Below are 25,387 nucleotides of genomic sequence, written 5' to 3' on the forward strand. Positions count from 1 at the left end.
TCAATTGCACAAAGGATTTTGTAACACTATTCGCATCATACCTTTTTTAAACTATTCAGTCTGGCTTGCAACTCGTCGTCTGTATTAGAATTAGTTCTGGCACGCTGGGATTCCTGGATACCCACATGTTCCGATATTGCGACTCTTGTATCATTAGCAGATGTTTCCTTTACAATGCCTTGCGGTGCACTTTCGAGCTTGGCGCTGAGATCCACACCAATCTCATCAAGAACCCTATTGACTATCTCATCTGCTTCTGCATTATCATTGAATTCGTCACCCATAACTTCATCTATAGCTTCCTCCATGAATTCTTGTCTTTGGTCCATCATGTCGCTCTGTTTTTCGAATTCCATAGATATGCGCTGTAGTTGGGGTAAGTTCATCGATCTATTCATTCCGGCTAGCAAGCCCGTCACCTCTCGCATAGATGTTGCCATTTGGTCATTACTTCTAACAGCCTGGATCCTCAATGATATCACTTGCAACTGTATCTTCATCATTCCAAATTTCTCTATGTAACGTTTGGTCCTGACCAAGTCCTTAGCTTGAATTCTAGCAGCTCCAATTTGTCCATTCTTCGCGGATTTTTTTATATCCTGGATAATCTTCTTTTCCTGGACTTCTAGCTTACGCTTTTCTCTTTCTAGCTCTCTTTGGGTTCTTTCTAAAGCCGTCAAGTTCTACCAAAAAATGGTCAGTATCAAACATATATTTGGTAACGCTCTATTTTTAACATACCTTTTTCACTCTTTCCTGAGGAGTCAGGCTTTTTGAAAAAGCCCACTCAAATAAGTTCATCACCTCCTTGTCAGTAGATTAACAGCAAAACAATATGTAGAATTGCACTCTAACTATCCTTCAATTAATTTAAGGGATTGGTAGGCCGGAAGTAGAAGTTTTATTAAAGTTATTTTGTCAAATATTCGTCAAGAATGCTCAACAAAAACTTTTGAGAATTTTCGTTAATGGCTAAAATATGAAAATGAGATATTGAATAGTACGATGAATTTGGACCATTAAGCTCAAAGTGTTAAATCGCTATCTATCTTCAGGACATATATTCATTTAAATATGCTATACGAGTTAGTTTCTATTGTACGTGTTGTAAATCCATTGGCTGCAAACCAGGAAGCAAAAGAGATAGCTACTAGCATTGGAAAACTTATCATACAAAATAGAGGCGTTATAAGAAGGGTCATACCCATGGGTAATAAACAACTACCAGGTATTATAAAAAAGGATCAAGAACAACATTTTCAAGCTTATCATTTCTTAATGATGTTTGATTCTTCTGCATCTGTCCAATCCGAAATTCTAAGGACTTTGAGAACAGATCCTAGAGTTATTAGATCATCGATCATCAGAGTTAATGACAAAAAGCGTCTCGATGTTGCGTCCTCTGTAGAAAAAGCTCGGGGTTACAGCTCTATTTTGGAAAAGGTTAAGGATGATTCGAAGTATTGGGAATAAAACCCACTTCGTTTCCGTTGCCACAGCCCTGGGACACTTAATGGATAACCACCTGTATATAATATAAGTCTGCATGCTACTAAGCACTTTACTTTACACAATGAGTACTCAACTCTGATATTATTATTATAATGTTTTTAATTACATGCTGTCTTTGAAACGTGTGTAAAGAATTTATTTATATATATTATATAGTGCTAGTAGTATTAAAATACAATTCCATAAGGTAGAGGTGGGTATAAAGTTAATGATGTAGATAGCATAGCCTTGGAAACAATTTCACATTTGGACGCCAGACCAAGGAGCAGCATGTTAAGGGAAATTTTCTCATTAGATATAATATAATTGGTAAGACGCCTAGAGGATTTCAGGGCGACGGATAAACCCATATTTTAAAGAAATGCATATGTCAAACCAGGCTTTTAATCTTGCAACGATGGAACTATGAATCTTAGGATTCGTAAGTTACATTTGCAGCTTTAGGTGATTTAGTTCTTATTATTTTATTAGTGGATATTTCCCATTATGTCATCACCATAATCCATAAATGAACAACACCTAATATAATTGCATTTGAGTTTTAGTATTAATCGTAGCGTTGTTTATGAACCTTATTTGCAAAACTAGCCCTGAATTGTTCGTCATCAGGAGTATCCATAGAGTTCGCGGAGGACCTTGACATGGAACCCAAGGCCATCTCATCAAAAATGGAAGGAGTTGGAGTACTAACTTCATCTAAAGAGTTCATTTCAAAAGTGAGGTTAACATCATTATCTTGTGTCGTCACGGGAAGATTTTCAACATCACTTGGATCTTGATATAATGGGTCGTTTTGGACTATGTTAAACTTTTTGATCTCAGAATATGACCACCTTGCGAATAAGTCTTTTCCTACAATCGGTAAGTGGTAGTATTTGGTATATTGAAAAATAAGATACGACAAAACCGATCCTGCCATTAAATCAACAAAGTAATGATGTGTAAAATACATTGTTGACCACCACAACCAGCACACATAGAAGACAAATAACGGCCTCAATTTAGGAAAAATGTATCCCAAAAATAACGCTTCCATTGTCGCACACCCTGAATGCAAGGATGGGAAGGCTCCAAAAATCACCGCGGAGTTCGAAAACCCAGTAGTGTACAAATCAATACCAAAATACTGGTCAATCCTTGCTAAACCCCCAGGAGAACCTTTCATACCGTAGTGAGCAGGTGCCAAGTTATAAATGTTTTTATACCAAGGCGGAGCGGTTGGAAAAACATGCTGCGTGATGACACCAAGCAAGTTCATGTAACCAAATGCAAAAGCAAAACTCCGCAAAGTAGTAGGTGGGCCAAATACGAATAATATCGCGGCCACTACAAATGGGGCACCAAAATGGAAAATACCATATGGCAACCATGCACATATGTCCAATAGGATATTAGTAGATGCTGCTAAAATATCACTCAAGTTATCCCCGTAAAGTATCGTCTCTACGGCAGGAAGCACTTTGACTGCAATTGGCGGCCTATGCGAAGACCCAAAGGAAGGCGACGTAAAGTATAGCGCCAACCAAGTGAATATTGGCAGTGCATTAAAGAAAAACTGACTAGTAGCCGGCATCAAAAACAATACCAAAAAGATGGAATAAAAAAAAATCTTTAAAACCCATGGGGCCGGATACAGTAGGAAAACAAATATTAGAACCGAGCCCAAAAATGCATAATGACACACCTCTGAAATTGTCAGACTAAAGCTTTTAAGCTTTTGGATGGATATATTAGGATCAAAACTAGTCTCTAAATTAGCTAGTCGAGAACCAGATGGTTTTTGTGCTAAGAAGTTCCTCTCGAACCAATCACGCATGTCGAGTAGATTTATACGATAATGGATAATTTATTGGATGTAAAGTACCACTTTATCAACTCTTTAACTCCAGTGTATGCAATAGGCTAGTAGTAACTGTTTCTCTATACTTTATTGCTTGTAGTTTGTTTGTAACAACAACAAACTTGCTTCCTTTAAATAGCTCGATACTATGAATTTGACTAAAACCAGCTCTAGTAACTCTACCAGTGATGCTTTAAGCTCAAATTTAATAACGACTTCTTGTTTAAAGCGTATTAAAGGTCACCTTACCTTTACGGGTGAAAATACGTGGAACTTAAGTTACGCTTTGTTTTATTTGTCTGCGGGTTATTTGCCGCTTGGAAAACAATCCGGTTTATGGTAGTCGATATGGCGATGCCGTCTGTCAAAAAGTAACAAAAGATGAAGACTGCAATTAAGGCTTCCACTAACCGTGCAGTCCCAGTCTAACGTAAAGAGGGTAACGACAAACTGGATATCATTAAATACGATAATACCTACGATCGAATCGAGAGCGTTAACTCACTAAAAGGTTTTAGATATACATTATATTATCGAAACAATATATGGTTATTTGATGTTCATGTAGAAGCGTATCCTATGTCAAAATTCAGAACTTTTGACCTAAGCCTTAGCAACAGCCTTCTTAAAAACATATCTTCTTTGCTTTCTCAATACCATAACTTGGAATCTTTCAAAGTCGGATAAAGTAGCACGTCTTTCACGTTGAGCAATCTTCTTAGCCCAAGAGGAAGAAGCCCACTTCTGGGAGACACCAGAAGCAATCCACTTCTTAGACACAGTGGAAGTTCTAGCACCTCTTGGCAAAGCGTAAGCCAATGGAGTCAAGACAACATGACCCAAGTCGATAGCTTGACGAGGAACACCGGTTTCTGGACCGTCAATCAAAGCCTGCAAAACAGTTAGTATTAATTCGATTAGAACAATTAGATGTACAAGTAAGCATGTGAGTTATTCATCCGATGTTTCCTTGAAATATTAATGTTGGTTACCATTATCGTGGAATATCGGTGAACCGAGGAACATCGAATTCAAATAGTAAAAACTTTTGAAATGAAACACAGCCTTCCATGTAATATTAAACTCCCAAACATACTCTCTTGTTGTCGATGATTTCGACAATAGTGGCCAACTTGCCAGCGGATGGGCCCTTCTTGATCAAAACAACACGACCAACTTCAACCAATCTCCAGTTGGATGCCTTAACAATAGTTTCGGTGGACATTTTTATCTTGCTTTGCTACCTATATTGGTTAATGTATTGAATATGCCCTGTCCTTTGAGTATCGTTTTGAAGTTCACGACGATCACAGCTGGTGAGTTGCTGGGTAATGCGTAAAACTCGTGCGTTCCTGTCAGGTGGATTTAAGCTCTCATTAGAAAAGTTCTACAATTATGTATGCGGTTATGTATGTGGTGTATGGGCTGTTGTATCTCATGGTGTACTAGTGTATTTGGAACAGTCACATGAAATTCATAGGTATGAGAATATAAAAGAAGCGTGAAGTTGCAAAAACCTTCAACGAACTATACACACCACTCTTATCCCGTATCTACTTTACTACAGAATACAATCGCTTGTAGCTGCTGTTAAGGATAACAGCGGTCAATGTTAACTGCGAATCAATCCGATTAATATTCAGATAGTTTTTTTATGAACATGATGATATAATTTGCGATCTAGGACAAGATTTCTCGGAACACCGCCATGTTCCCTTGTGAGTGTCTTGTGGCATGCGATCATTATTTATCCTGATACGATATACTATCTAATTTTATCAATTCGGATTGAGGAAGCTGGGAACAGCGACTTAGTAATGTTATATATGAAGATTGCACTGTGATGATAAAGTTTGCCTAAATTTGATTATTAAAGGAAAATTATAACAACAAAACACCAAGATCTACTCTGAGTGCATACTTCCGTATTTTTAATCTTCAAACACTAGTCTTGCCACTTGGGAGGACATAAAACTAAATTTGTCCGGGTTACAGAATTGTAGCCATAGCTAAAAAATATTATTATAGGGATAAACGAGTAGTAACGTGGTAAGTAACTCATGATAAACGCAAGTTAGTAACAACTATAAAGAAGTATTTTCACTAGTAAACTCCCATTCTGCAATATGTCGGATGGACGGTATTCACAGGTAGAGAATAGTGTATGTCAAATTTCCCTTTCGCTGTAACCAATGATTCTCTACTAACAATATTGGAGCAAGAATAATAAACGACTTGATGAGTTGGTTGGTAAACTCTCAACCTTTAGGAATATAAATATGGATATCGGACGTCAGGCGGAGTCTGATCTTTCACTGGTGGATTCGATGCATAACTCCGTGGGGGCTCTTTTTACCAATATCAAAAATTCATCAATGAGATTAACTAGGTCTATTTCAGCGGGGAATAATATATGGAAGGCAGTGGGGTTGTCGTTGTTGTTCTTCTTTATAATTTACAACATATTTAAACTGTTTTAATGATATAATACCGTCACTACAATTAGCACTGCAGTTTCCCTTAATCGCTGCCCTTAGTAGCATCTTTTCCTAGCCTATAGTTGCCAATGGCTTTCCCCCAGTTGATTTTAGACCTTGTGACAGGAAGTCGTCTCCTTAGCTTGCTGAATTGAGTTTCATTTAACTTTCTAAAGCCAACATTCAACTTGGTATCGAAGGTCGTTTCAATTCTCTTGATGGATGTTACGATATCCTTTACGGCCTCCTCATTAATGGATTCGGAGAATTTAAACTTAACGTTTCCATTTTCATAATAATGCGCAGAAACATCAATTTTGCCTTTCAATTCCTTGCTACGTGGATTATAAATATATTCTGATTTCCAATAACCACTCCAAAAGTTAGCCGGGCTGAACTTCATGCTGACTATAATAATAGCTAAATTATCTTCTTCGCCTGTAGACAAAACTGAACAAGCGCTTTCTGCTGGAAATGTACTCTTTAGGTACTGTTGAATATCTTCAAATACCTTCATTTGTTCCTCAGGAACATCTACATCATATGGTTCTATATCCATCGCATTTCCTTCCACATAATCAACTGAAAACAATTTCTTCTTTATTGGATCATAGAATTTAGAACCTTGTTTATTATATTCAGATATAACGCTTGGGGTGCCATCTATAGTGATAGGAATGCGATGTGCAATATTGTACTCCTGAAGCACGTCAATAATCGAAGCTTTATTTTTTCCGTCTGTAAGATCTAATAACGACTTATAAACTGATAATACCTCGCTTGGGGCAGCATCAAACATTAAGTTTTTAATAATTTCATTGAATTTCGACATTTTACTAGCACAATTGACTAAGTTCGTGCTTCTTTGGTATGTTGTTAAGAATAAAAAGGGAAATGATCACGAAAAGCTGAAAGCTAATTTTTTGTATACATATCAAAAAGCGAAGGAAATATCCATTCTACGTACGATATTATGTATACATCATTAAAATGGGAATTTAGATAAATGGAGGTTGAATGTAACATACTAAGATCCCTTAGTTCTTTTCAGGATCATATTGATATTGATTTGGATATCCATCGGGTGTAGGAAAAGGTGGGCGGTTCTGCGTCGACGAGTCCGAACATTGAGGACCTGGCTGCTGAGGATTATTTACCTTAGGTCGACTGGGAAAATAATTGATGGAAGAATATGCCATATTTTGCAATGAATGTTGTTGTTGTGCATATGATTTGTCTTCACTTAAGGAGAGATGTTCCATTCTGTCGTAATATTGTTGCTTTTGGTTAATTTTTGGTGGAACCGTATTTGCAAACCCATTCGCCGCTTCATCCAACATGCGGTTGTAAGTAGATTCTGCATTTGCTAAGACCTCCCTCAATGATATTAAATCATCCTTTTTCTGCGCGTATTTACCTAACATTTTTGTAATTTTAGGTCTTAATGGAGTAACCTCAGAATAAAGCTCATTTACTTCTTGGTTCTGAGTTATGTCTGTATCATGCGAATGTTTTAAAGACTGCAGCAATTTATCAACCTTAGGCTTTTGCCTCAAAACTGCCTGCTCTTCTATTGCCTCAGTTGCTAGTTCTTCCGAAGAAGGTGCTGAGATTGGCGTCACATAATTTAATGGAAAAATACCTACCTTTCCCCGTAAGCTGCCCCTCCACCAATCTCTATATACCTGTTCAATTACTGTTATGATGTCCCCTTTGACAAATGATAGTTCTTCAGGTTCGCTAGCCTTTAAATCATATACCGCTCTTACCTTCCGGACCTGGTTAGGTTGGTGGGCTTGTTGCAGATGTAGGGGTGATCCAGAACTGTCCTCAATTTGGGAATGAGCCACGTTTTCTGTTCGAGAACGCTGTAATTCTTGTTGTTGTTCGTACTCTAGTAGAGATTGTTTTAAAGCCCTCTCGAGCTCTTCCTCTTCTGCTGCCTTAGAATACCTATCCATATCTTTCTTCTGTGGCACAGATGGGTCATTCATTAAATAGGGAAACTTCCTAGAAATCGTTGAGTTTAGGTCCGCCATAGCTTTCAACGAGGGATCATGTTTAAATGAGTCTGTGAGTTGCTCTACAACTTTAATAAGCTCTTGTTTTACTGTCATGTGAATATACTTACTTTGAGTTAAATTATAGAGTATTCCGGTAAAATGCTTCGATGCAATAGCCTGTTGTAATCTAGACCCACAATTCCCTGCTAAACATGTTATAAGTGACAAAGTTCGAAGAATAACATTTGCATCATTTTGCTTCAACCGCTCTTCGATCGCCTCCATAGCATACTTCCCTAGTTCCTCTGGATCATCCCTTACTAAATCACAAACATCTAGATGGTACTGCCAGTTATCTGCTCTTAGTTCACCAGCAGTGGCTGTCTTAACTGCGTTTTCAATTTTTCGTTTACTTACCATCTTTGTTAAAGTAATGGTATTTAAACTCAGTGTGCAACTGTGCAGCCTAATAACATTTCCTAAGACGTTTAGATGTAAAATGATGAACAGCGATTTGTATTCTGTTTGGTATATGTCACGTGAATAATTTGCTATCAATTTTTTTTACTAAAGGCTAAATTCTTTGATTTGAACTACATAGCGAGACTCCACTTGAAAAGGTACGTTTCTCTTCAGCAAAGTTAATTGCCGCGGACTCTAGGTTTTTAAGACTATAGCATCTTTTAAAAGGATCTAACGACTAAAAGACAATTTTGCTGTGGTTGGAAGCCGAATAACGCCATTACAAAACAAGTATAAAATCACAAGTACCTGAGATGATAGATGACTCCAATGTCCCCCAGGTGTCTCGGAGACGTAAGTCTTCTGTTGGCCATATAGCCTTGGGTGATACAAAAGTTCCTAGTTTATCTACCATGCCGGAAACCAAACAATCCAAGATGGCAGCTGAAGCGCGTTTACGGGCTCTATCTGGAGCTTCAAACAATGATACTGATGTTATCAATAAAATGTGGTTGGCTTATAGAGAATTAAACTACAGACATACCTGGTTGTCTCCATTCTTCATACTAGCTGCTGTTTACGGTTGCTATTTTGCATCAGGAAATAGGACTGCCTCTAATCCATTGCATATGTTTGTTGCAATTTCCTACCCTGTGGGAGATACCGGTATGTATGGTAAAGGTATTAAAGATTTGAGTTTTGTTTTGTTCTACATGATATTTTTTACATTTCTTCGTGAGTTTGTTATGGCGATGGTCTTATTGCCTTTGACCCGTTGGTTGGGAGTAACTGGTAAACATAGAGTAAACAGGATTATGGAACAAGGATACTCAACCTTTTATTATGGTCTTTCTGGTCCATTTGGGCTATACATTATGTACCATACTGATATGTGGTATTTTAAAACGGCTCCAATGTACGAAACATATCCCGATCTTACGAATAGCTACTTATGCAAGATATTTTACTTGTGCCAAGCAGCTTTCTGGGCTCAACAGGGATGTATTTTAGTTTTGCAAGTCGAAAAACCTCGTAAAGATTTCAAAGAATTGGTCTTTCACCATATTGTTACTTTAGCTATGATTTCGCTATCTTATATGTTCCATTTTACAAAAATTGGACTCCTCATCTACATTACAATGGATGTTTCTGATTTCTTCTTGGCATTATCCAAGATCTTTAATTACTTGAATTCGCCTTTGACTCCACCTTTCTTCATGATTTTTGTAAGTTCATGGATCTATTTGCGGCATTACACGAACATAAGGATTTTATGGTCAATATTAACTGAGTTTAGAACCGTTGGTAAATTTACTTTAAACTTCGCAACCCAGCAATACAAATGCTGGATATCTCTTCCCATAGTTTTTACTTTGCTATCTGCTTTACAATTAGTAAACCTTTATTGGTTATTTTTAATTATGCGAATCTTATGGCGTATGGTCACTCAGGGTGTTAGCAAAGACGACCGAAGCGATAGTGAATCCGATGATGACGATGATGAGCCTGATAGTGAAAAGAAGAACCTATAGCATCTGGAAGAATGAAGAGCTCTTTAGCAACTGTAATTAGAAAACTTGTAATGTAATTTAAAGAATAATGTACTTCAAAAATCTGAATATCTGCAACTTTGAGCTTACGCAAAAGATGATAAATATATACAAGGTATATTTATTTATAACATTATATCTTTGCTAATTTGCATTTTTTTGGTCAAATTATCACTGTAGTAAATCAACTGTCTTACTTAGACGATTTTTCAAACCCTTTTGGCCGGCCTTAGCTAATACACTTACTAACAGGCTAACTGAGCGTAGCGAGTCGTCATTTCCAGGGATTGGGTATGTAACCATAGATGGTTCAGAGTCAGTATCAATAATTCCAATGGTAGGAACTCTAGTCTTCATTGCTTCCAACAACGCAATTCTGTTCTCTGTAGGATTCAGTACAACAAGTAAATCTGGTTTGACAATACTCACTGACTCTTCATCAGTTAATTTCCTACCGGTAGGATTACCATAGTAATCGACCTCATGTCTTTCCCAAATGCTAGAAATCTCTGTAGGATTAGTCAAAGTGCCGGGGATCCATCTAGAAGAAACGTAATAACCATTTAATCTTTCAGCAGCCTTTTGTATAACACGTTTCTGTCCTTCTCTTGTGCCCAAAAATAAAATAATACCACCATTTTCGGCTACGCCTTCGATCACATGAGCAGCTCTTTTTAAGCATGAAAGAGTCTTGGTTAAGTCAATGAGGTGGATGTCCTTATACTCGCCATAAATAAATGGTTGTGTTGAAGGCCTCCATAGAGAGGTGGATTGTCCCAAGTGGACGCCTGCAGCCATTAACTTCTTGACGGAAACGTCTTCAACAGATGGAGGATGGAAAATATCATTGTGTGGAAAATAAACATTCTTAATATTAGCACCAAGTTTTGCAGTTGAAGATGCATGCTTCAATTGACGCACGAAAAGTTCTTGTTTTGAATATGGCTTTCCAACACCTGATGAAACAAGATACGGAAAAGACTTTTGTGAGCTGCTTTTACGTATCTTATCATCAAATATTAGATTCTTACCATCTTGCTTAGTAGAACTAGTATGGTTGGAGTAATTTCTAAGAAATGCTGTCAATTTTTCGTCCAACTGCTGTTCTTTCTCTTTTATCTCACCATTTGGTTCTCCATCCATTTTACCAACCAGCTCTTCCGGAACAGTACGAAGACTTTTTATTATGCTCAGAAGTTGATTATTAAACTCTCCTCTACGCTCTACCAGTAATTCATTTCCGGTTTCTTCTGTAGCCGGATTACCTGCTGCATCACTAGAAAACTTCCGAATACGACTCCCCCGGCATTGTAAAGTTTTAGTTACTATTTCACAGGCCGATAACTTAAACGACATCACGACGGTACCACTTAAGTTCTCTTCTCTTCGGAGGAAATCCAGACTAGTGAATTTCCCGAACACTTCAAGATTTATCAAATTTTTTTAATTCTAAATCTTGAAGTCAGATTCCATCGTATGAATTAACATGTCACCACGAGTCATGATAAATGGAAACAGATATTGAACTAGTCCTTCGCAAGTTGCTGGATGGCCCTCCTGATAAATCATTGATATTTGTGCTTGGTTCAAGATCAAGATATTTCTTTGAGAGCGAGCTCCCAAATGGACGGTTTGCATTTTCATCCTTGCGAGCCGTTGATAACAGTAGGCGAAATATCAAAGTGATGTTTCTTGAGAAACTGCAATATCTTTTTATATATTTAACTAAGTTCGAAGCTGAAGGTCTTAAAAGCTTAAAACAGGTGATAATATATGGGTTGGATGAATTAATAAAATGTAATACTGCTAACTTTTTAAGTGCCAGCCAAGTACGGCTAGCAAATCTAATTTATAGTATATCATTTCGAGTGATGAGGCGACATAATGTGACGGTTCAATTCGTGCTGTTTAGGTCACCTGGGATTAAAGATTTTGAATCACTAGAGAACTATTGGCGATATATTACATAAGTAGGATACGAGTGGGAGTAGACTTCTATTACTTATCTATAATAACGTACATAAATACGAAATGCATCTTTATTCCATGTTAATACTAACAGCTTCCAACTGAGCATTCTCATTGTCATAGAATGCAGCCAGTTTCACTCGAAATTCGGCCGCAGCAACACCGAATTGTTTCAAAATCAATGCCTGGCGAACGTCCAGTGTCTGTCCTTTTTCACAAACCAGATATGGTGTGTCAATAGTAATCTTCCCGCTCATAATCTTGGTTGGAATTTTAAACTTGTTTCTCAAAGTAGGTTCCAAACTATGCACCATTGGGACATCTTCTTCTTCTGGAATCTGACCTCCTCGAGAATACACAATACCCGCTGGTATTTCGAAAGTTAAGGGCGCCTTAGTCTTAGGTCTCGAGTAATCAGCCCTCACATACGATTTAAAGTAATCTTCAACAGTGGTACGTTCCTCATCAGTAAATAGAAGACCTGTTACACCGCTACAGTGTTTCGTTAATCGGCTTAGGTTTTCCTTATATTCTTCTTCTCTAGTAATTCCCAATGCCTTTTCCAAAACCTTACGCTTACCCATGATCAGTTTAGATCCTTGCCAGCTATTCCTGATCTCCTGTAGCACAGGTGTTCTCACATCATCCAAATGTAAAACCCAAACGTACCTGTAGCTATCCAACGCTGACCTTACTTCATCAAAGATTCTTTCCTTATTTTCTCTACCTTTCTTATCGGTTTGAGCGAGAGTCACTAACTTATGACGCTTAGATCTAGGCATGATTGTTAAATGCTTGATTTATCTTTCTGAGTGGAAAGTTGTGTCAGTTGAGATGAGATGAGATGAGATGAGTTAAGACAGTCTAATGAAAGCCGATACTAAAAAAATTTTCAGTCTAGAAGGCGTTTGTGAAGAAACAAATATTACTTTTCGTGTGTCACCGTAAACGTAGAAGAAATAGAGTGATTAATTATTATATGAATAATAATAGCCTACGCAGAGGGCATGTTAAACTGTTAATTAATATTGATTAGTGGAACTTAGACATTTCTCGTGTTAGCGGTGTCTTTCTCTGAGTCTTATTTTTATTCAATAAGTTAACTCTCTGGTATTGTTGTTGATTGGCGTCGATTAGCAGAATGAATCGAGGGGAGGAGTTTTACGAACACGACAGCGATTATGCTATTAGTAGCGAACATGAAGAAGGCTCAAGAGATGATGGTGGCTATTCTTATCAAGAAGAAGAAGAAGAAGAAGACGACGACGACGACGACGATGAAGAAGAAGACGATGAATATTCTAACTTCTATGATGAGTATGAGGAAGACGGAGGGGAACATTTGAATGGTGCTGAAGATAATGAGGAAGAGGAGGACATCGATGAGGTTATTTCTCCAGGTCGTGCAGCTGCAGACGGTAATGCCGATAGATGGGTGTCATCTCTGCAGGAATTATTGGGAACATTGGCTCAAGGGATGGAAGGTAGACGGACAACAGAGGAGGGACATGGACAGCAGAGAATTAATTTGACAGACGTTTTCCCTGAGTATCGGCAAATGTTTGGAATTATGGGGGGTGTCAACCGCAATGATGGTGGACGGATGCAAAAGCTAGTTAGTAATGTTTTGAATGCTACCGAAGAGCCCTTTGTGGCGATGGAATCGTTACGTGAAATAAATGAACAACTTTTAATGTTAAATCCGTTGACTGCGGAAAGAACTGTACCTCAAATGGATCTTTTAAAAGGAATAGTCAATGCATTGGACAATCCAGCACTATTTGAAGAACTTGAACTACAACTTATTGCATGCAGATGCCTGTACAATCTATTTGAAGTAAATCCGGATGTGGTTTCTGCTGCTGTTGATCGAAATGTTATCTCAATACTACAGAAAAAACTTGAAGAGATTAGTTATATCGACTTAGCTGAACAAGTTTTAGAAACATTGGAGTATATTTCTAGACTCTCTGGTAAGGAGATATTGAACTCAGGTTGTTTGGTTCAATGCTTACAATATGTGGATTTCTTCACTGTTCATGCGCAACGGAAAGCTGTTACTATCGTTGCAAATTCATGTGCGCGTGTTAAATCAAGTGACTATGATCAGATTGTAAGGTTCTTTCCTCTATTGAAGGGCTTATTTATAAATAGTAATGATCAAGGTATATTGACTAAAGTGTTAAATGCATTATATGCAATATGCGGTGCTATGAGCTCAGGATCAAAGCACAGCATTGAGACCCTGGTGGATCTGGAAATTATTAAAAGAATTGTAGACGTGGTGTCTTCATCAGATATTGAATTGGATGGTAAACTTAAATCATTGGATATATTGTCTCTACTTGTCTCCACTAGTAGTACTATATGCACGAATATCATTGAGTCATGCGATATTTCAAGCATGGTAGTTCGTTGTTTGAACAAATACAAAAAAAGTGTTACTTCCTCTCTACATGAAATGTTAATGTTTGTTCCTAAACCGCTTCTAATAAGCATTACACGTTTTGTTGCATTGTTGTTACCAACCGAAGAAGAGCAAGTTTTATCGGTTGATCCACCGAAATATTTGGATATAGACCCAAAAAGTGAAAAGTTCCTTGACCTTGTTAAAAAAATTATCCCTTTCTTTGCAGAGATATATTTGAATACTGTTGATTTCGATATTCGAAGATATATTCTCATATCATTGGCTCGAATTGCATCATTTATGAATTCTGATTCATCATATATTGATAAACAATTAATAGGCCTACTATCTCCAAGTATTGCACAGAACAAGTCATCTTATGAAGCCAAGGAAGGTGACAAAATTGTTTCTGGTGGGTTATTAATCGGATTACTCTCCTTATCATCTACCATGATCGCCAAATGTGCTTCTAATATTCTACCAGATTTGAAAAGGGAAGGTATCTTTGAAATGTTAAAGTCGCTATCTGCTTATTGGAACCAAGAATCTGACAGGAATGTAGCACACAATAATAGTAGCTCTCAAGTCGCCTATTCGGCCAACAACGATGATGATGATGATATGCATACTAGCACCGGACTTCCTTCAAGTCCTGTTGAAGTTGAAGTAGAGGAAGCAGAGGATGATGATGTGGAGGATGATGATTATGATATGGAAATTGGTCCCAATGTAGATATATCACATCATGTGAAGCCAAAAAAGATAAACTTCACCGTATTTAGAAATTTGAATGCTTCCTATGTTGATAAAAAATTGAAGCAGCTTTGCTATTCATTGGTGGAGAGTTTTTCCTGCAGTGAAGAATCTGTAATGATCAAAGAATTGAAAGAGATTGAAGAACTGGTGTCATATTTGCGCATGGTAGATAACAATGTTGAAGATTCGGAATATTGGCAACGTACATGGATTGCTGTGAAAAATACCATCTTTAGAGAAGATTTCACCATATCTGGATTTGAATTTATTTCTACAGGTTTATCCGAAAGTATATCAAAAATTATTAAGTCTCATCCATCTAAGAACTCCACTTGCCAAATTATGTTTATTAGAGTATTTTCGGACAAATTGGAATTATTGGTTAAAACATTGCAATCCGCATTAACGAAATTGGAGTCATTTGAAATCATAGATTGTGGATCTTCAGAAAACCGTGCCGCATCATTGGGGAAACAGATGAAAATTCGCCTTGAATATATTGGTGATATTAAGAAAGACGATATCCCCTCAGCACTTTCAACATTAATGGTTAGTATTCATTGCATATCATCATTTAAATCCTTATGTGAATTCTTGAAGCATAGAGTTGCCCAATCAAGATTCTTAAGCTCCCTACTACCCATGTCTCATCAGAATGCAGACGTTAACTCGGATGATGTGAAAACGCTACTATTTGAGTTCCAAGTGAACGGGGAAATAGTTAAATCATCAGAAACAATTTTCGGGAGTATTTTCAAAAATATGTCAAGTTTTAACAGGGACCCAAGAAAAGCATGGAATGAGGTCCAGACTATAAAATACAGAAGAGTTTATGAAGATGAAGAAGAACCTAACATTGGGCGCTTATATCCAGAAAACAATTTTTCTCGTGAAGAACTAAAGCCTATTGATGGTATCCTTGATCTCTTGGCATGCTGTCATAATGGCGCTGTGAATCCCGCGCACTTTATAAACCCTAAGCTTACTATGAAACTTTCAAGACAGTTGGAAGAACCTCTTATTGTAGCTAGTGGAGCACTTCCCAGTTGGACCTTAAATGTTACTAGATATTATTCTTTCTTATTCCCATTGGATGTTAGAATTTTGTTCTTGCAGAATACCTCATTTGGATACGGTAGGTTGATACAACTATGGAAAGAAAGGATAGAAAATGAAAAGAACTCCGTTGTTGATGAACAGTTGCAAAGGTTGGGCCGGCCTACTAGGCACAAGTTACGTATAGCGAGGGAAACGATATTCTTAAGTGCGTTGAAAATATTAACCAAATATGGCTCAAGCCCAAATATTTTAGAGATTGAATACCAAGACGAAGTTGGTACAGGTATGGGTCCTACGCTAGAATTCTATTCTTCGGTTTCTAAAGAGTTTGCAAGAAAGTCATTGCATATGTGGCACATTGGCTCCGACAATGAGGGTGAATATATCTCTGGACTGTTGTATCCAGGGCCAATTTCGCCATCTCAAGATAGGGCAAAGGTTCTAGAACTATTTACACACTTGGGTACTTTTGTAGCCCGTTCTATGCTCGATAACCGGATAGTTGATTTCCGTTTCAATAGAGTTTTCTTCGAGCTAATGCATTCGAAGATTAAGAATGAACCATTAGATTTTAATTCTACAGAAAAAATGTTCAAGTTGTTAGGAGCTATTGATCCTCAATTGGAGAGTTCACTAAGGTATATTCATACACATCGGGACTCAGAAACGCTTGAAGCGCTTTCGTTAAACTTTACAGTACCTGGATATGATATTGATTTGATAGAGGGTGGTTCCAGTACTGCCATTACAACTTCCAATGTGGACTTATACAGTTCGAAACTATTTGATGCATTCCTAGGTTCTGGCGTTGAAAGCCAATTATCGAACTTCATCGATGGGTTTTCAAAAGCATTCCCATACTCTTCGTTATTGGTCTTCGCTCCAAGTGAGCTGAGCGATTTATTCGGTAGCGTAGAAGAAGACTGGTCCACGGAAACTCTCTTCTCATTCATAATGGCCGATCATGGTTATACCATGGACTCTCCTACTTTGCATGATTTAATTGTAGTAATGTCGTCATTCAGCCTTGAGGAGAGAAGGAACTTCCTACAATTTTTAACAGGTTCTCCTAAACTTCCGATGGGAGGTTTTAAAAACTTAAAGCCTCATCTTACTGTGGTTCTTAAGCAACCAGAAGGTGATTTAACATCAGATCAATACCTTCCAAGTGTTATGACCTGCGCAAACTACTTAAAGCTTCCGAAGTATAGTAACAGAGAAATTCTACGAGCAAGGATTATTCAGGCAATCAATGAGGGCTCGGGCGCGTTTCTTCTTTCTTAGTTGACCGGGTTCTTCATTTGTATAAGCAATGTGTATTTTTTGAATCCGTACTATACTTAGTTTGATTATGTTATCTTCCTTCTCCGAGGCAAAATTTCTCAATTAGGAAATGAAAGTCCAAAATAAGAAGTAGACATTGTCAGATTTTGGGAGAGTTATAACGTTTAACGGCCATGGGCACTTACGAGATGATTAAAAGACTACAAGGCAAATAACAACAATGTCAGTGGCGCTCTAATAAACTTGTTCCTCATAAGTTGGAACCTTTTAACTGACCCTTTAATTATGTGGCTATCAAAACGCAAAACTTAGCTTAAGATGCCGCACCTGTAAGGCACAACGCCTTACTGACGGAACGCTTTTTTGCAGATTTTATTGTAGTAAGCTCCTATAAAGTTTTGAAACTGTTTTATTGGTCGATATTTTATCTTTTAGCCATTTGAAACTCTTTTCTTGCGTACTTCGCACTATTCTTGTTTTTTTTAGACTCACTACGAATCACATAGACTTACGAAGGATATGGTTTCGCAAGCGTTTTTTATCAGAAACAAAGGAAGAAATTAGAAAGTCTATAAACGAAGAACAAAGGCTCACAAAAAGTAACCGAAGAAACTTTATCAGATACTCAACTTAAATCGCCTTAAGTTTTATTTGCAGTTTAAAAAACTGAAGTTTTTTTTTGTTTCGTTGGTACTAACAATAGCTAACGTGAAACGTCTTTCTCTCCAATCACTCTAAATCGTCGCAGTAGGAGTTACCCGGATAGATTTAGAAACATTTGAAATTCTCCAGTTAATATTGGAAGAGAACGAAGCGGTTTTACCAACTAACAACCAGAGGCAAACTTTCAAAACGTTGGTAATAGACAACTTACAGTACCTTCAAAGTACAAATCGACTGTAGCAAGTGGAACTGTTGGACTTGACAGGATACTTGCATTGACACCCCTTCTTTCTTCTAAGGATTTCCCATATTCAAAGGATTCCCTCAATGACGAAGACATACAGTTTTAAAGAAACTGTTCCAGAGACCATAGCGCCTTTAGTGACAAGCAGCGGGACGGTACAGCCTTTAGAGCCTATGGATAAGCAGGCAGACGCTGGCTACGAGCTGCCAAGAGCACCTGGGAGTTTGAATGTGAATGCTTTGAGACAAGATTCAGTGAGGGATATTCGAGACTTAGCAGACTATAAATACTTGCGTCATGATCAGGGGGATACAAAGTTAAGCGTGCAGTTGTGTAAAGGCAGAGAAGATGATGAAAGCAGCTTGGGGGCATTAGATAACCCTATTCAGTTCACCAGAGTCTCTACATCCTCTGTAATGAGTAACTCTTCCACCGAAACATCGGAGAAGGTACCCGACAAGCCCAGGGATGACACTACTACAACTACTACTGTGTCTCACACTAAAAAGTCTGCTCAAGATGTTTTTGATAATATTAAAGACTTGCATACTGAATTTACGGATGGTATACCTCAAGAAGAGAATAAGGCTGGTTTATCACCATTGTGTGATGTTGCTAATTCTACTCTCTGCCCATCAGGACAATCTACAGAATCAGACTCAAGATATCTTGATGATTACGCTAATATAACTCGCAGTGTATTATCTCTTGAAAATCGTCCGCAAGAGTTTTCAACCTTGAGTGAAATTACACTTGACAAGCAGGTGGGAGATGAATACCTTCCCAGATTGAGTGAAGAGTATCAACGAACTGTTCGTAAGATGGTGTCTTCTATTGAATGCCAGCCTGATTCGGTGCAGCAGACGGAAGTTGAAATTGAAAATAAAACTGAAAATGGCGATTCAAATAAATATAACAGAATCCTCCCACCGACGCCTAGTGCGACTCCTAGTGCGAGCCAAAATGGTTTTCAAAACACGAATGCAGGTTTCTCTTCCGCATCAGTACTTCCTGGAAAATCACCATTCAAGACTTCGGCCTCGCCCTTCACTGGTAGTGTTAAAGCACGATATTCCACTGGCATTTCGGATGTCTCAGTACCAACCACTTCCACGTCATCACTTTCAAATGGCGTAGCTCATGATAAAAAACCTAGAGGTGGAAGAATGAAAGGGGTTTTTACAACATTTGTTCAGAACATTCGGAGAAACTCACAATCTGAGAAGCGGAGATCATGCACATCTTTTGTGAAGATTTCAACTCCTTATAATGCTACACACGTTCATCATGTTGGGATTGATTCAAAAACGGGAGAGTATACGGGATTGCCAGAAGAATGGGAGCGCTTACTAGCATCAAGTGGTATTTCTAAAAAGGAGCAGCAACAGCATCCACAAGCTGTGATAGACATAGTCAAGTTTTATCAGGATGTTACTGACACAAGTGGTGAGGAAAAAACGTTCAAGACGTTCCCGATGAATGTCAGTACTGGTGATTTATCGAGCTCTCCATCTTTCAGAACGCCATCAATGTCATCGACATCGAGCTTTGATGGAAATGACCAAGCTACCAGAACATTATATACCACCCCAGTTCTGCAGTCTCCTGTTGCGTTCGTTGAGCCTTGTCATGACGAAAAGTTTATTCCTAGTCGTTCAGCTCCGAAGCCCCCATCCACAACACCAAAAGCTGATTTTACATCCCCATTGGCTCTGGACTCACACTCAGCGATGAACACTCCAAGAGTAAAGAGAAGTTCGAGCCAATCATCCGGATTCCTTGGACTTGGAAGAAAAGCTACTTTGAACAAGGGTAAGCACCAGCTCCCATCAATTCCATCGCCTTCAAAATCTAGAGATGAAATTTCTGTGCAGCGAAAGGTGACAACGACACGGCCTCCGCCTCCTGTTCCAAAGGATTCACCTACAAAAGTTCTTGAAAGGGAGAAGGAAAGAGAAAGAGAGAAGGAAAGAGAAGAAAGGGAGAGGGCGGAGGAAAAGGAAAGGGACCGTGAGAGGGACCGTGAACGCGAACTACAATCTGCTAAGCGTACACAGGCTGCTATAGAAAGAAAGAGGGAAGAAAGAAAGAGACGCAACCAAAAGCTTCAAGCAAAACTGGCAGATATTTGTTCTCCAGGTGATCCAAGTAAGATGTACCGTAATTTGATTAAAATTGGCCAAGGTGCATCAGGTGGAGTTTACACAGCATATGAAATTGGTACAAATACATCAGTGGCTATCAAGCAGATGAATTTAGAAAAGCAACCCAAAAAAGAATTGATTATCAATGAAATTTTAGTTATGAAAGGAAGCAAGCACAAGAATATAGTCAATTTCATTGACTCTTATCTATCTAAAGGAGATCTATGGGTCGTTATGGAATATATGGAAGGCGGATCATTGACTGATGTTGTCACGCACTGTATTTTAAGTGAGGGTCAAATCGCTGTTGTGTCTAGGGAAACCTTAAGAGGTTTGCAGTTCTTGCACTCAAAGGGGGTGATTCACAGAGATATCAAATCGGATAATATTTTGTTGTCAATGGATGGAGATATCAAACTAACTGATTTTGGCTTTTGCGCACAAATTAACGAATCTAATTTGAAGAGGACAACGATGGTTGGTACGCCATATTGGATGGCTCCCGAAGTTGTTTCAAGGAAAGAATATGGACCAAAGGTCGATATTTGGTCATTAGGGATTATGATCATAGAAATGATAGAAGGTGAACCACCTTACCTAAACGAAACCCCGTTGAGAGCATTATATTTGATTGCTACTAATGGTACCCCAAAGCTAAAGGATGAAGAAAGTTTGAGTTCTACATTAAGAAGGTTTTTGGGATGGTGTCTACAGGTTAATCCTGATGCAAGAGCAACAGCCTTAGATCTATTATCGGATAAACTCATTACTGATTTTGCCGATGATATTTCTTCCTTAGCACCGTTAGTGAAACTAGCAAGAGTGAAAAAGATGGCGGAAAAGGTGGACGCTGCTTCTGACTAATAGACCGGTGAAACTTTGTTCCGTCACTTTTATGGTACTGTCCAGGTGTTATTTACATGCTAGCCTAAGTGGCATGTTAATGGATTAAAAATTATATATCATTTATTAAAGGAGCAATATCAAATGCACTAAGTTCATTTGAAAAATACTGTAATTTTTGTACTTTTTTTATAAGTTGGTCGTTCAAACTATGACAAAAAATTACTTAAACTATAGACAACAACTGGTCATACATTTAAGGTGATACATTTAAGGTGAGGTTAAACTCATGTTACTTGAAGAAAGCCCATGTTCTGAAGAGACAGGCGAAGTACCATCATCTTCAATTTTACTGCCATCGAAATCCTCCGGCACAATGACTTGAACGAAAAACATCTTCGCCTCATTCTTACCTATATTCTTGAATGCGTAATCATTAAATGCAGGAACTTGGAACGTTGAACCTTCAACACAGACGAATGTGCTATCTGACAATATAACTTCAACTACACCTTGTATAACATAAAATGTGATGAAAGCATTAAACGATGTATTCTTGTCTTTAACTCCATCAATGGGTAATGTAAGTATTCCACTGGCAAACTTTTCCCGATATTTATCAAACAATACGGCTAAAGTGAACTTTTCATTCTCGGTATCTTTCGATTGCACTGTCTGTGCCAATCCTGGCGCAAATGCTATAAGTTCATTACTCTTCTTGTCCGTTGTTATATTGACAATGCTCTGTAAAATACCATGCTTAAGCCAGTCAGAATTTGAAAGCTCTCCAAGGTCAATTTTCGTTTTTATTTCTGTATTAGGGTCAATAGCATTAGATGGTGATGTGCCTTGTGCTTTTCGTGGTCGACCACGGGGCCTCCCTGTGGGAATGTAGGTATAGGGCCTTGTCCTCGTCTTCGGTTGGGGTTTTCGCTTTTTAGAATGTGCTTCTTCGTCTTGCTCATCATCATATGTTATAACCTTTTCGATTTCCAGAACCGGCTTCTGAGATGTTCTTTTATAAACGATCTTTTCATTCCTCCAGTACTCTAGCGGAGGCACACGTACTCTTCGAGGTCTTCTATTATCAATATGCTTCTCGTCATCTTTAGGAAGAAGATCTTGGGCTTGCTTTTGTATATATTCCTCGTCTGAATCTAATTGATCGGAAGAAATTGAGCCAGTATCATAATAATTTTTATTCTTTTTACTCCTTCTACTTAGAGCTGCATTATCCTCTTCCGTGCTGCTATTGGAATCATCTCCTGATAAAGATGATGTAGATTCACTCTCACTTAGCCTTTTTGAGGCAGCATCCACATATTCCCTATCTTCATCTTCATCGCTGTTAAATTCAAAATCATCATCCATTTCATCCTCTAAAATTGCATTTTCTGAAGTATTAAATGAAGTACTATCCCTAGTGGTCTCATTATCATCTATTAAGTCAGGTACATCTCTATATCCTTCAATTGGTTTCCGTTTAGGTGTTAACTGAATGGTCAAACCTTCATTACTTGTTCTAACATCCTGCGGTATCTCAAAGTTTGTTGCGTATCTTGGCTGGTTTACTATTGAAAGAGTTTTCGGGGTTGTAACTGTTACAGGAGAGCCATGAACTGGTGATAAAAAAGACACATCTTGATGATTTAACTCTGTGGAGTAACCGTATTCATTCTCATTGCTCATTTGTTTCTGTGACGTCTCACCCGGTAGGTGTTTTCCATACTGTGGAGCAGATGACGGTATCCTAAAACCATTTTCACCAACGAAATGTGAGGAATTCGGTTCTAAAGGCTTTTTAAGTAGCATGGAAGTTCTCCGACTTCCTCTTCTTCTTCTTGAGCCCACAATGCTATCTTCCTCATCAGCAAAAAACTCATCTATATTCTCCATACTATATTCATCTCTTCGGATTGGCGTTTTAATTCGCAGACCAGTTTTTCGAGAGGTAACCCCAAGGTTCATATAGTCCATTTTGGTGTGTTCAGCAGGTTTCTGGAAATTAAGTTCTATCAAATATTGTCAACGTTATTGTTTTCTTGTAGTGAGCACGATTCTAACTTTTTTATTATTACATACATCCTTCCTGAAAAAAGGTACAATATGTATGTAGTAAACGATAGCTACTATAAAAATATGAAATAAATAATAAATCCTTTGTCTGTGTGGGTATCATAACGATATTATTTTCTTTGCCTTTTACCAGTTACGATAAAAAAGGATTGTTCTTCATTATATACATAGTTATACTTATCAAGCAACTGCTGTACCCTTTTTCGAACTCGAGGGATTCCGCCTTTACTATGCATTCCTTTACCGGTTATAAATGTAATTGGTTGCACATATATTGCAGTAGTTAGGGCTAATTTTTTACAGTTTAGTTCTCTCAGCCGTATTTCTTCTGACCACCATTTCTCAAGGCAAAGTTTCACGAAGAGATCGGCATCATCAGTGCTGAATCCATGTAAATCAACCCTATTAAGAGTAAAAAGGTTATCATAGGATTTTTTAGAGCTTTCGTATATTTCAGCACTAGAGAATACTATACCGGACAAACTTTTGGCACTCCTCTTCGCATCGCTCTTAGCATCCCAGATGTTTATTGATGGTGAACCTACTCTATTCTTAGAAGAATCTAATAATCCCAAGGTTTCAGAGTGATTAAAATCATATGTTAGGTGAGCTGCGTTCTCTTCTAAAATAAAGAAGATGAGCATCAAAACTTTATCAATCACAGCGTTGTAGAACTCCAGTGAAATCTTTAGGAAGTTGGGATTGATATCACGAAAGATGTCATTCGATCTTAAAATTGTTTGCAGCTCTATAGCTTCATGACTCGTACTTGAATAAACGTAGCGCCGTTCGGGAGGAATAAAATTCCATTTATCCTGTTGTAGTTGCGTTATCTGGAGTTCTTTTCCCTGGTTCCGCTGTTTGTGTGCATAGCCTGATTGAGACTGCACTCTCCCACCACGATTTTGTTTCGGTGGGAAAGAGCTCACAGGGTTTGGTATTTGTGCTGAAGAATTCAATTCCGGTATCAACTTATATGAGTGAATAATGTTAATTATTGCAGCTGCTTTATTACAGTGATGTTTGAAGAATTCAGATGTGGCAGTAGCTCTGGAAACACCAGTGTAGGTGATGATAATTTTTATATGTTTATTTAGATCTTTCCACGGGTTGTTTGACAAGCTGTTTTGCCAAATTTCATTCTTAATTGCAGATTCATATTCAGACTGTTTTGCTACATTATTCAATCCAAGCTCCTCTAGAAGCAATAATTTGTTTACGCAATCATCGAGTTTACCGTTATTTTCCTCATATGCCCTTTTAGCTTCAACTATTGGCACATTTGGAAACATGTCTGTAATTGCCTTAAGACCAGGAGTTAAAGACTCCTCCTCAGCTATTTGTAGTCCAGCTTCATATTTTTGTAGTAGAAGTGCACAAGCGGTATGAATATCACCATCAGCATCTTCTATGGCGCTGTTTAAGGAATTTATTGTTTCCTGCGGAAACATCTCTTGTAATAAAATGAGGTCTTTTTCTACCATATTTAATCTGATATGATTAGCCAGGTGAGGTGTGCTTTAGGATCCGACTGATGTATAGTAGGACTTTTGACTGTTGGTGGGCATTGCGGCTCATTTTAAAATAATAAAAAAATTAATGGTTGCCGCTAATACAGTACAAAATACTGTATGCCTAAGGATGGAAAGCCATTTTTCAACTTCTTTGACTTTTAAAGGTCATATTTTTGGAACACGTATTTCTATTAAGTTACACTCATTAGATAAATGATTGAGGAACCTAGTACAATCTTCTTTTTAAATTGTTTAAATGCTTTCATGACATTTACTATTGAATATTGTTTTATTTAATTAAATTACGCTACAGTAAAAACAACTATTGCGAGTCATGGCCAATTAAATACGTAGCTAAAATGAACTTTCTGTAAGTATTCTCGTGTACCATATTAACACTTGGTATTAAAACTCGTAACTTAATATCACCTTCATCTACATGACGCTTGATTAAAAGCTTCCATAAAAAGAAAAATTGATTTCGCCCAGGATCGAACTGGGGACGTTCTGCGTGTTAAGCAGATGCCATAACCAACTAGACCACGAAACCAAATGTTCATATCGGTGATGGCCAAACTATGT

At 37.9% G+C, this 25,387-nt stretch overlaps 15 protein-coding genes and 1 non-coding gene across 16 annotated transcripts; 6 read left to right on the top strand and 10 right to left on the bottom strand.

Moving 5' to 3' along the window:
• Positions 1–35: 35 nt before the first annotated feature.
• On the bottom strand, positions 36–801 carry DID4 (ESCRT-III subunit protein DID4; the record flags this gene model as incomplete). Its single annotated transcript, XM_018130410.1, has 2 exons — positions 36–683; positions 742–801. 2 exons carry the CDS (start codon positions 799–801, stop codon positions 36–38), a joined length of 708 nt encoding a protein of 235 aa, XP_017985899.1.
• Positions 802–1,074: 273 nt separating this feature from the next.
• MRP17 (mitochondrial 37S ribosomal protein bS6m) lies at positions 1,075–1,473 on the top strand (the record flags this gene model as incomplete). Its single annotated transcript, XM_018130411.1, has 1 exon — positions 1,075–1,473. The coding sequence occupies one exon, from the start codon at positions 1,075–1,077 to the stop codon at positions 1,471–1,473; it is 399 nt and encodes a 132-aa protein (XP_017985900.1).
• Positions 1,474–2,059: 586 nt separating this feature from the next.
• Positions 2,060–3,328, bottom strand: AUR1 (inositol phosphorylceramide synthase; the record flags this gene model as incomplete). The annotated part of the gene is made up of 1 exon (XM_018130412.1): positions 2,060–3,328. One exon carries the CDS (start codon positions 3,326–3,328, stop codon positions 2,060–2,062), a length of 1,269 nt encoding a protein of 422 aa, XP_017985901.1.
• A 627-nt stretch (positions 3,329–3,955) lies between these two features.
• Positions 3,956–4,577, bottom strand: AW171_hschr2433 (60S ribosomal protein eL14; the record flags this gene model as incomplete). Its single annotated transcript, XM_018130413.1, has 2 exons — positions 3,956–4,243; positions 4,449–4,577. The coding sequence occupies 2 exons, from the start codon at positions 4,575–4,577 to the stop codon at positions 3,956–3,958; spliced, it is 417 nt and encodes a 138-aa protein (XP_017985902.1).
• A 901-nt stretch (positions 4,578–5,478) lies between these two features.
• Positions 5,479–5,832, top strand: SFT1 (Sft1p; the record flags this gene model as incomplete). Its single annotated transcript, XM_018130414.1, has 2 exons — positions 5,479–5,514; positions 5,575–5,832. 2 exons carry the CDS (start codon positions 5,479–5,481, stop codon positions 5,830–5,832), a joined length of 294 nt encoding a protein of 97 aa, XP_017985903.1.
• Positions 5,833–5,872: 40 nt separating this feature from the next.
• CAP1 (Cap1p) lies at positions 5,873–6,661 on the bottom strand (the record flags this gene model as incomplete). The annotated part of the gene is made up of 1 exon (XM_018130415.1): positions 5,873–6,661. One exon carries the CDS (start codon positions 6,659–6,661, stop codon positions 5,873–5,875), a length of 789 nt encoding a protein of 262 aa, XP_017985904.1.
• A 205-nt stretch (positions 6,662–6,866) lies between these two features.
• On the bottom strand, positions 6,867–8,252 carry HSE1 (ESCRT-0 subunit protein HSE1; the record flags this gene model as incomplete). Its single annotated transcript, XM_018130416.1, has 1 exon — positions 6,867–8,252. One exon carries the CDS (start codon positions 8,250–8,252, stop codon positions 6,867–6,869), a length of 1,386 nt encoding a protein of 461 aa, XP_017985905.1.
• A 356-nt stretch (positions 8,253–8,608) lies between these two features.
• Positions 8,609–9,826, top strand: AW171_hschr2437 (TLC domain-containing protein; the record flags this gene model as incomplete). Its single annotated transcript, XM_018130417.1, has 1 exon — positions 8,609–9,826. The coding sequence occupies one exon, from the start codon at positions 8,609–8,611 to the stop codon at positions 9,824–9,826; it is 1,218 nt and encodes a 405-aa protein (XP_017985906.1).
• A 189-nt stretch (positions 9,827–10,015) lies between these two features.
• On the bottom strand, positions 10,016–11,200 carry MRP4 (mitochondrial 37S ribosomal protein uS2m; the record flags this gene model as incomplete). Its single annotated transcript, XM_018130418.1, has 1 exon — positions 10,016–11,200. One exon carries the CDS (start codon positions 11,198–11,200, stop codon positions 10,016–10,018), a length of 1,185 nt encoding a protein of 394 aa, XP_017985907.1.
• A 152-nt stretch (positions 11,201–11,352) lies between these two features.
• On the top strand, positions 11,353–11,814 carry SHU1 (Shu1p; the record flags this gene model as incomplete). The annotated part of the gene is made up of 1 exon (XM_018130419.1): positions 11,353–11,814. The coding sequence occupies one exon, from the start codon at positions 11,353–11,355 to the stop codon at positions 11,812–11,814; it is 462 nt and encodes a 153-aa protein (XP_017985908.1).
• A 69-nt stretch (positions 11,815–11,883) lies between these two features.
• On the bottom strand, positions 11,884–12,594 carry MRT4 (ribosome assembly factor MRT4; the record flags this gene model as incomplete). The annotated part of the gene is made up of 1 exon (XM_018130420.1): positions 11,884–12,594. One exon carries the CDS (start codon positions 12,592–12,594, stop codon positions 11,884–11,886), a length of 711 nt encoding a protein of 236 aa, XP_017985909.1.
• Positions 12,595–12,953: 359 nt separating this feature from the next.
• On the top strand, positions 12,954–17,321 carry UFD4 (putative ubiquitin-protein ligase UFD4; the record flags this gene model as incomplete). Its single annotated transcript, XM_018130421.1, has 1 exon — positions 12,954–17,321. The coding sequence occupies one exon, from the start codon at positions 12,954–12,956 to the stop codon at positions 17,319–17,321; it is 4,368 nt and encodes a 1,455-aa protein (XP_017985910.1).
• A 990-nt stretch (positions 17,322–18,311) lies between these two features.
• Positions 18,312–21,236, top strand: STE20 (mitogen-activated protein kinase kinase kinase kinase STE20; the record flags this gene model as incomplete). The annotated part of the gene is made up of 1 exon (XM_018130422.1): positions 18,312–21,236. One exon carries the CDS (start codon positions 18,312–18,314, stop codon positions 21,234–21,236), a length of 2,925 nt encoding a protein of 974 aa, XP_017985911.1.
• A 249-nt stretch (positions 21,237–21,485) lies between these two features.
• On the bottom strand, positions 21,486–23,192 carry MIF2 (Mif2p; the record flags this gene model as incomplete). Its single annotated transcript, XM_018130423.1, has 1 exon — positions 21,486–23,192. The coding sequence occupies one exon, from the start codon at positions 23,190–23,192 to the stop codon at positions 21,486–21,488; it is 1,707 nt and encodes a 568-aa protein (XP_017985912.1).
• A 209-nt stretch (positions 23,193–23,401) lies between these two features.
• CUE2 (Cue2p) lies at positions 23,402–24,775 on the bottom strand (the record flags this gene model as incomplete). The annotated part of the gene is made up of 1 exon (XM_018130424.1): positions 23,402–24,775. One exon carries the CDS (start codon positions 24,773–24,775, stop codon positions 23,402–23,404), a length of 1,374 nt encoding a protein of 457 aa, XP_017985913.1.
• A 506-nt stretch (positions 24,776–25,281) lies between these two features.
• Positions 25,282–25,355, bottom strand: AW171_hschr2445. Its single transcript has one exon. It is a non-coding gene; the product is annotated as a tRNA-Val (tRNA).
• Between the last annotated feature and the right edge of the window lie 32 nt (positions 25,356–25,387).

Source organism: Eremothecium sinecaudum, chromosome II, assembly GCF_001548555.1.
Source record: "Eremothecium sinecaudum strain ATCC 58844 chromosome II, complete sequence".
NCBI classification, from domain to species: Eukaryota; Fungi; Ascomycota; class Saccharomycetes; order Saccharomycetales; family Saccharomycetaceae; genus Eremothecium; species Eremothecium sinecaudum.